General features: G+C 49.1%; 1 protein-coding gene across 1 annotated transcript in view; it reads right to left on the reverse strand.

Moving 5' to 3' along the window:
* Positions 1-3,800, reverse strand: part of ANKRD66 (ankyrin repeat domain 66) — an 8,675-nt gene extending 4,875 nt beyond the window's left edge. The window contains exons 1-2 of the mRNA XM_009885385.1: positions 3,662-3,800; positions 2,032-2,260 (exon numbers count right to left, since the gene is read on the reverse strand). Of these exons, the coding sequence (XP_009883687.1) occupies positions 2,032-2,260; positions 3,662-3,800 (368 nt within the window). The remainder of the gene's footprint in view (positions 1-2,031; positions 2,261-3,661) is intronic.
* Positions 3,801-9,968: the final 6,168 nt, after the last annotated feature.

Raw genomic sequence — 9,968 nt, forward strand, 5'->3', positions numbered from 1 at the left:
CACCTACAGAAAGTTTTACGTGGATTAATGAAAGGTAGTATTTGGTGGGCACTGGCCATCTCAGACATTCACCCAGCCACCATGCCTGATTTTGAACTTGGCAGCTCTTGTGCTGAACTGGCAATACAGAGACTTTGAGTTGGATATGTGTCTATAAAATATCCACAATTTCTATGGCACCAAAGCAGTCTTGAGAATGTGGCAGCGGTCAAAAACATGCCAGCTAAGGACTATGGTGTAAATTCACTGAAAAACCCAGGGGAGGAAAAGCCTTTAGGTGCTCCCAGCATCTCAGGTTCCAACATGTGCAGGTTTCACAAGCAATGTATTTAAATACCGGGTAACGTGTGGGACTGCAATTTGCACCGAAGAAGCTGATTAGCCTCCAGCGATCTGTTCCACTGCTTTAGAGAGCTGGAGGTATGGGAGACAGCTCAGACCTCTGGAGGACAGCATCCTGATCCAGGGAAACAGCTTCCCAAGGATGAAAATATTCGTGAGCCAAATGAGTGGCTGAAAAACAGGAATGGTAATTGGGAACCCTTTAAAAGCATATTACTCGTTGCACGTGGTGCCACAGTGATAACTGTAAACAGCTGAGGCAATAAGGAGTTCTCCAAAATTGGGAAGCAATACGTGGCCATCCTATTAGCAGATCAAATGGTACAATTTTCAGTAATTATGTTAGAAAAAAAGGATGGCTCTCTTCTTTACTACAAGAATCAGAATCATAGAATGGTTTAGGTTGGAAAGGACCTTAAAGATCATCTAGTTCCAACCCCCCTGCCATGGGTAGGGACACCTCCCACCAGACCAGGTTGCTCAAAGTCCCATCCAACCTGGCCTTGAACAGTTCCAGGGTGAACTTCTCTGGGCAGCCTGTTCTAGCGTCTCATCACCCTCACAGTAAAGAATTTCTTCCTACTATCTAATCTAAATCTCCCCTCTTTCAGTTTAAAACTGTTACCCCTCGTCCTATTGCTACACTCCCTGATAGAGTCCCTCCCCATCTTTCCTGTAGGCCCCCTTTAAGTGCTGGAAGGGGCTATAAGGTCTCTCCGAAGCCTTCTCTTCTCCAGGCTGAAAAGCCATATGACATACATACACTAACACTAACTCCCAAAGAGACACTCTTAAACAATTCAATCTGTGTATTCACTGTTCTCCACTTTAAGGGGTTAATACTCGTTAGTTCTTGCCTTCGTTTCCCTTGCTTAATAAGCGCTCTGTAATATCCTTATAAAAACAATGATGTCATGAAGTGGTAGCAATTTTGAAATCATACCAAGGCAAACCATAGAAGGCAGTGGAAGAAATGAATGTCTTCCCAATAGCTCCCTCGTGACAGAGACCCTATTTGCTTATCTACTACTTGTGCCTGATGGCTTTAATAGGCTTTAGGTGGAAAGACAGGTAACATGCGCATATTTATTCTGTTCCTCTCTATTGCCACAAATGGAATACTGTGTCCAGTTTTGGGCTCCCCAGTTCAGGAGGGACAGGGAACTGCTGGAGCAAGCCCAGCAAAGGGCAACCAAGATGACTGAGGGATTGGAGCATCTCCCTTACGAGGAAAGGCTGAGAGAGCTGGGACTCTTTAGCCTGGAGAAGAGAAGGCTGAGGGGAGACTTTATTATTGCTTACAAGTATCTAAAGGGTGGGTTGAAGGAGGATGGAGCCACACTCTTCTCGGTGGTTCCCAGTGACAGGACGAGGGGCAATGGGTGCAAGTTGGAACATCGGAAGTTTCGTTCCAACACACGGAAAAACTTCTTCACGGTTCAGGTGACAGAGCAGTGGCACAGGCTGCCCCGGGAGGGTGTGGAGTCTCCTTCTCTGGAGATTTTCAAGACCTGCCTGGATGCAGTCCTGAGTGATGTGCTCTGGGCAGTCCTGCTTTAGCAGGGGAGTTGGACTAGATGATCTCTAGAGGTCCCTTCCAACTCTGAAGATTCTGTGATAGCAGTCAATTTAATGTTCATTGCTGGAGCCCCATTAGCTGCCATGGTGGGATCGTCCATCACTACTCACGTTTCTAAGAACCTGGAGCAGTCTCGGTGACCATAGATCTCCGCGAGCCTCTTGGGAGTGTCGCCGAAGAGGTCGGCTGCGTCCATGGCAGCATGCAGGGAATGAAGGGTGCGAAGCACCCCCAGTCTCCCTGACTCGGCAGCAAAGTGAGCCGGCGTCCAGCCCACGTCGCTCCGCAGGCAATGACGGGCGCCGTGATCCACGAGGAGCTTCACCAGCTCTGATTGCCCTTCATCGGGCAGCACAACAGGGAGAGAAGATGCACCTGTATTAGTCTTTAAACCTTCAGGATGCAGAAGACGGTCACACACATTTGATCATAATTCCCTCAGATTTTACCCATGACCTGACCGTGTGATTTATGAAATAAATGATACACATCAGAAAATGCTGATTTTTTTTTCAATGTAGACTGCTTCCAGAAGCATTTTACAACAAAATCGGCAATAAATTAAAAAAAAAGCTTTCTACTAATTTCTGAACAGTACATGTCCACTAGTAATTGACTAATTGGCTATTGACTATTTCATTGTTTCATTTTGGTTTTTAATTCAATACAAAATAAAATTTCAACATTAAAAAAATTAGAAAACATGTGCACAGCTTTACTAAAGCAATTTTTTTTTTGTCAGGAGATAGAGAAATTACTTGTTTTCATTCACCTTCACATTTTTCTAACTTGTGGATTTGCTTAAAGAAGCAAAAAAAGTTGTTTCTGCCCCACTTCACACCTTTACTGAGCTAGACGGTTCCTGACGGCACCTGGGCTGTGCCAGCCTCTCATCATCCTTTCACAATAACCTATTGCTATGGAAATGTGGTTTTCTCGCCGGTCACGGTTTTCAGCACTTATCATTTTGGATTTATCAGAGACGGTCATAGCATTTATAAATCCTCATTCCCCAATTTCATGCTTTGAGAATTTACATTTTTTATCACGTTAACTTTTTATATATAATGATGTATATCTACGTATACACGAAACAGCTTTTCTTAAACAGCTCAGTTCCCTTTTCTGCTGCCCAAATGAGTAAGCAGTGCAAAAGTAAAGCATGGTGTCAAGTGTAAACCAGCAAATCACACATTTGATTTCTGAGCAAAGACAGACCCCATGATGTGAGATCCCAACGTGTAACAAACACCTCAGCGCGGAGGAGTATGGGTCCAGTTTCCCATTTTACACTGTGTATAATTATATGTTATGTATCGTTGCACTCATCTCTTCTTGGGGCTGCAAAGGGATATTTGACTTTAACAGACACTTCTATAGGTGAAGGACCAAATAAGAGCTGCAAACTGTATGAAGCCACCTCTTAGGAAAGTAATGCAAGGGACAAGCAGGCATGCTATATAAGTACATATCATGTACATTGCAGATTTTCACATGTGATGGAAAAAAGAGCTAAAAAATCACTTTGATGGTAACCCCATAAATTATTTTGGAGGCAAAGTTTCCATTTAAATTGGTATTTTTCCCTTTTTCCTCATTAAGGACAAAAGGATCAGATATGAGCTGTGACTATCCCCAGCATGAATTGCTACCATAGCAATACATAATCACAATCAGCATCACTTTTTACAACGCTAATGATGAGGTTCGCAGAGGCAAGAGAGCAGGGAGTGCCCTCACCTTTTGCAGCAGCCCAGTGCAGAGGGGTCCGGTCATTCCAGTCGACATCCTTGTGATTTGGATCGCAGCGCCCCGTCCTCAAAATCTCATCCACCAGGTCATAGTCCCCCAAAGCCACAGCTTCGTGGAGCTCCGTCATGCTGCACGCTTCAGAAAGGTGCCTGGTAAAAGGGCGATGGTCGTTTAGTGGGTCTTCACTGATGTATCGACTCCTCTCAAGAGCAATTTTAACAGATCAAGCAGCATCTGGATTAAAGAACGAGACATGCACTTGTGAGAAACCAGGATTTATCAAAAAAAAAAAAAAAAAGAAAAAGGAATGATAGGAAGAAAAAAAATAATTTATCTTCAAACAAGTGATCATAGACTGATGGTGATATTTAATTTATGGCCATGAATATCTGGGGCAAAGTGCAGCCCTTTATATAAAGGACAAAACCACGTTGCGTTTTTCAAGGATGTTGCTAACGAACAGCCGGCTCAGGCCAAACATTTGCCACAGGTCTGTTGGTACTAACTTGCCATGGAAACTAGCTCCTCCCTTGCCAGTGCCGCAGATCCATTATTGGCAGCCTTTTATTGACGTGAAAGAAATGTCTGTGCAACAATCTTCTGATCTTCTTTGGTGCAAATAACGTAGCTGTGCCATGTTGCTTAGAAATCTCATCTCCACAGCCATGCTATGGAGATGGCTACAGCTACTTTCTAGTCCCATACAACAGCCCCCCATCAAGAAACACGAGCAGATCTTCAGTCCCCACAGGCTGTGGATTTCAATAATTATACCTGTGCTAGGGGATATTCCCTAGCTGCTTTGCTGGCAGGGAATCTAAGCAGCTCGCAGGGACCACTACGGTACCCCTGAGTATGGAAACACTGCACTATTTTCTCCAGTCTGGCCAAAACAACGGGGAGAAATATTGTATATTCCCATATCAACAGCTGGGCTTAAGCTAATTGGCCTAGTCCCTCTCATAAACCAGAAGAGTTTTAGGATTTGCTCCAGCTTTTGCATTGTATTTACTTCATGGAGTAATTTTTACAGATTGAAAAGAGTGCGATTTCCATGTTGAGCATGTTGGAAAGGACCACCGTTGGAGCGTGCAGAGGCTGAAGCGAGGGAAGGCTTGCAGCCCTAGGGGCTACGTCCTGGGAGCCAGAGCCAGATAGGGCCAGTTCCCTGCTCCCAACTCCCATAAACATCTCAAACACATCCCAAATCCAGGCTGGAAGGACACACCACCGTCTCCATCCTGTTTTCTTGTAAGAAAAAGATGAGACGCAACGGTCAAAGGGAATCACAGCCTGCTTCAGTAGGTCCCCTGACTTAGATGGTTAGACTGTGTAGACCAGGTCCAAGAGGAAGACCCATACGTGACTTCTACTGAGTTTGACTCCGGCACATGTGGGAATATCTGAATATATAAAAAAATGCAATAAATCTTGGGGCTCCTCAGTGGCCCGCAAAAGCATCATTGGCTTTGGCATGTCTCTGTTACTTTAACCACTCACGCACCACCTCCTCCTCCTCATTGCCTCTCACTAACCTTGAAGAACCTGTTCCTTTAGATTAAGGAGAGGTCTTCAAAGTTGTTCTCCAAGAAGTTTCATCGGCATTAAATCTGTCCTCAAAATGTTACACTGTAATGCATCCAGACCGTCACTGAAACGAGTGCTGCACAAAAGTACAAAAAAAAAGAATTTTGGACCTTTTTGTACAATTTTCTTATTCTTTTCCAAGGAAATGTCAACAAAATTCAAACTTGAAAAATATAACTTACGTTTCAAGCACCTTTGTGCTCTACTAGCTTCAGCTCATACCCACACACATATATGCAAAGGGAGAGGAAGAGAAGCCAATGATCCCCCCCCAGGAGCTCACCAGCTCTCTGAGGAGATAGTCCACGGGTGCAGCTTCACAAACAACTCAGGCCAAGCCAAATTTTGCTTTCCCTCCCTCCCTCCCTCCCCTGCTGCCTCCCTTTGCCAGCCTTGAAGACAATATGGCCATTTCATCAGCTGGATCAACCTGCTGATCTCTCGAAAAACTAATCTTTTATTATTGGTGCTGGTTTTAGGGTTAATTCCCTAAACTCAGGGTTACTGAGGGGGTTGTGCAAAGGGGGAGAGAGGTGCAGACCCTCCCCGTCAGTAGGGACCTGCGCTCGATCCACCTTAAACCACCCCAGAAACTGCACCCAAAAGTGGGACCAGCTTCCTTAGGGGGTTGTTATCCCCTTCTCGTAAGGCCAGAAGAAAAGAGTTGGATTTTTATGGAGGGACCGTGAGCCAAAGGTCTCCCCCGCCTCACCCAGCCGTAAGCATCGCGGCTCCTCGGAAGGATGTTGCAACCCGGCAGGGGGAAATTTCTCGCGGGGATCCCGGCGCTCGATTCAGCCCTACGCCGCCCCGCTCGGCGGCAGCGCTGCGAGGAAAGCCAGAAATTCACAGCCACATGCAAACAAGCCCCTGTCGAAACCCGTCCCTGCCTCGCAAGGGCACAGCCCGGCATCTGAGCAGCCGCGGGGTCCTCTGGGGCGTACAGTGTTTTTTGGGGGGATGGCTCCATGCCGGAAACTTGTTTTCCAGGTCCAAGGAAGATCTCTCCCAGAAAGATTGTCTCATCTGAAAACTAAGGCAAAGTTTGGTCCCTCCCCTTCGGGGAGAGCCCGGCAGTCGGTCTGCCCGCGAGAGAGACGTCCTCCTGCGGGAACAGCCGCCTCTCGCCTGGCTCCGGAGGGCCGTGGGCGACCGAAGGGTCCATCCTTCTCCTCCGGCCAGCGGGACGGGAGCAGAGGGCAGCCGGGACACCACACATCGGGTATGTTGAGCGCCGGGTGCTGCTAAAAGGGGGGAAAAAAAGGGTATGGGGAGAGAACGGGAAGGAGCAACAGTGGTGCGAGGGGGATTTTAAGGAGCTGTGTAGTTTCTACACAGACCCTCAAGCAGCTTGTTGATGCTCCTGCTCCGTGGCTTCAGCCCAAAGCCTGTCCCCCATGGGGGCTCGCAGCCTGCTTGAGGGATTGCGCTCCGCTTCCAGCCCTTTATCTGGCCCCGAATCCCTGCGTGTCCCTGCGGAGGGGTGGGATTCGCTCCGGGTAAGTTGCGGGGCGGGGGGAGACGGTGACGTGCCCATTCCCCGCTGCTTGTACGGCCACTGCTCCGGGAAACAGCGAGCTGAGTTTTCCACTGGGGAAAAGTAACCCCTCTCCGGACACCACGGATGTGCCAAGCGCGGGGTGGGAAGCAGCAGTCCCAGGCTGCAGCGGGGGAAACTCAGAGTAGGTAGAAGGGGGGGGAAAAAATCACAGAGAGGGTGATTAAACCCCACTTCAGGCATCCAGCACAGAGACAGGCAAAACCGAGGCAGCCCCATGCGTGCCCTGCTTTGAGCAGGGGTTTGGACTAGGTGACCTCCAGCGGGTCCTTCCCGACCTAAATTCTTCTGGCAGGCTGAGGGGGACACAGAACAGGAGGTTTTGGGTGCTCTGCCCGCACAGCGTTCATCTCCCCCAAACCTGGAGTCTGCGAGGTGGACGCCTGTGTGGGACCCCGCGCCCCGGCTGCTCTTCGGGCCGGTGGGGAGAGAGATGGTGGGTTTAGGACATGGCTACCCCTGATGTGTTTCAACCTGAGGAGTTCAGATATAGGTGACGAGGTGGTGGACTGTAACATTAGATGAACCCGCTGGGAGAGCCTGCGGGTACTTTGCCCCGTGACACAACCATCTGAGCCTCTCCAGGAGCAGCAGGTGGTTGCTCTGCGGGGCAGGAACCGAGGGCGGCAGTGCCGCCTGGACTTTCACGTATCGACCCCGCTGACATGATTTACAGCAGCCGAGAAACTGTTGTGACTTACTGCTGGGGACACACGGGGTCCTCTAACGGGCAGCTTTAGGAGGAAACTGGAGGTGCTCAAATCTCCGTCTCCGGCTGTCATTAGCGGTTGGCCGCCTGTTTTTCTCGGCCTGCTGGAAGTGAAACACTTTCTCTCTTCAATATTAGCAAATATTAGGAGGGAAGGGACCTTTCTGCCATGGAGTCACACTTGCAGAGAAGTGAGAGGGGACATGCCTGCTGGGGGAGGTACACTTGGATTTAGCCCTTGGATCCATAAGCTCCACGGTTGATGGGAAGACTGAACCCAAGTGCCTCCTCCAGCTGACTCCAAAGCTGCTGCCTACTGCTTCCACCTGACATCCCCACATCTCAGCCACATGGCAGACAGGTTTTCCACCACCCAGGTCCTACTTCAGGCCCAAACCAGCAAGCAAAGGGTGAGAAGAGTTGCTTCACTGCCTAAACCGGGGCATATAAGAGCAGGCACCAGAACTGGGGCTCTCGGGTAAATGCTGTCACGACGCTTAGGGGTGCTTTTTCCCCCAGACTCAATGAATGTTGAAATGTTCTGGTATATGGGGTAGGGACTATGAAGCGATCCCATGACCCGTCGATGAGAAATGGCTCTTTGGTTCAACCTCCAGTGCCAAAGCAGGCAGGGGATGTACTTAAAACAGAGCACTTGGAGCTCAAGAAGGGGACAGTGACACCTCCATCCAGTGGGGAATATCTCACGGGGGAGTGTGCCCTGAGATGTGGCTGGGAGGCCCTGGCCTAACCCAGGATGCAGGAGCATCACCCAAAAAGCTGGGAATTGCCCAGCTGCACCTTCGCTTCTCTCAGTCTCCATTTCCCATCTTGACAAGGGGGATGTACCATCCTTCCCCAGCCCCGCGGGGTACGGTCTGTGCTCGCGGTATGTGCTATCACCGAATTACTGAGGTCAGCATCACCTCCGCACTAAGCCACACCAAGATGTTGGATGGAAGCAACCTTTAAAACATGGAGTATGCTTGTTTACTGGGAAAAAAAAGCAGCTCAAATCAGTGGAAAAATACACATTTGCATTTTGGTGACAGCCTCAGCCACTTACACCCTGCAACACAAAAAGCGTCAGTGTGAAGGACTCTTTCCTTCAGCTCCCCCACGTTCCCCAAGCACAGCTCCCCCGCTTTGGCAGCCTTCAAATAAAGGACAAGCCAAGGTCAGGGGAAAAAAAAAAAAAAGATAAAATAAAAAAACAAACCATAGGCCCTGATAAAACCTCCCTGACTGCTGCTCACTATCCAAGCGAGAGCTCCTGCACAGGAACCACTCACCGTTTGCTCTGATGGCTCTTGCACTGTCCCTTCCTCCCTCACTGAAGAAGGTGGCACCTCTCCAGCCCCCAGCTGGGACAGACGCTCACAGAGGTGGCAGAGATCACGTTTTGTCAGGCATACGGGACAGCTCGCCCTGACATCAGCACCATCCTCCTCCTTCTCCACCAGCAATGTCCCATGAGCTTCACAGAGATGCTGAGGCACCTGAGGAACAGCAAACCCACCTCAGAAGGTGCTGGGAAGAAGCATGGTGACACCCACGACCCTGTCCTGCCGCTCTCACGTACGTAAGCTCTCCCACTGCAAACCCCCAAAGCGCTGGAGAGTTTGCAGAATCTGGCCCAAAAAAACACAATGCCGGATCACCTCCCCATGCCAGCTCACATGGATCCGTGGAAGCCGGTGCCTATTTATACTGACGTTGGACCCAGCCTTGGAATTTAAAAAAAGCCTCCGTGTTTATCCAAGCGCCAGGAAAGGCTGTCGGAGCCGCTTCCTGCGCCCTTTCAATCCCCGGCTCCGGAGCCGCTGTGGGAACCGCCCGGCCACAGCACGTCAGCTCTGGCAAACAAACTCCAACCCACGACCTAAAGGCAAAGCCACCGTTAAACATGAGGAAGAAGCCATCATCTGCCTGAGTACATTGACCACCAACGACGTCAGCGTGCTGCTGTCAGATATAACGTCTGTTGTCGGATGGAGAACGCTCTGTTTATCACACTTGAAGCGGACCCCACTCTCCTCCGAGGCATGCATGAACTCCGGCTATTAAAAATTTAGGAGCAGGACACACATGTCAGCTCTGAGCTACTGTACAACCCAGCAGGGCCACAGACTTCCAGACTTAAAACACACACAGACATACAAAGACACAACCTGCTGCATTTCTTAAAAAGCACATAAGGATTTGATTTCCAATAGCACAGGAAGAGAGCAGGGGGTATGGGGTCTGTTATCCCACAGCATCCATAGGGAAATCAATTAGGTACCATTGTCGTAGTGCAATTTAAAAGCCTACAGGGTTTTAAGGTGTTTCTCTTCTGCTACAGATGCTGGAGGTGCATAGATGAATGATGGAAAGTTGGTTTAGGACACAAAGAACAGGCTGATGATGTCAGCTACAGAGGCTAAAACAGGTTGGAGGTT

The sequence above is a fragment of the Charadrius vociferus genome, unplaced genomic scaffold (genome assembly GCF_000708025.1).
Source record: "Charadrius vociferus isolate BGI_N301 unplaced genomic scaffold, ASM70802v2 scaffold800, whole genome shotgun sequence".
Classification (NCBI taxonomy): domain Eukaryota; kingdom Metazoa; phylum Chordata; class Aves; order Charadriiformes; family Charadriidae; genus Charadrius; species Charadrius vociferus.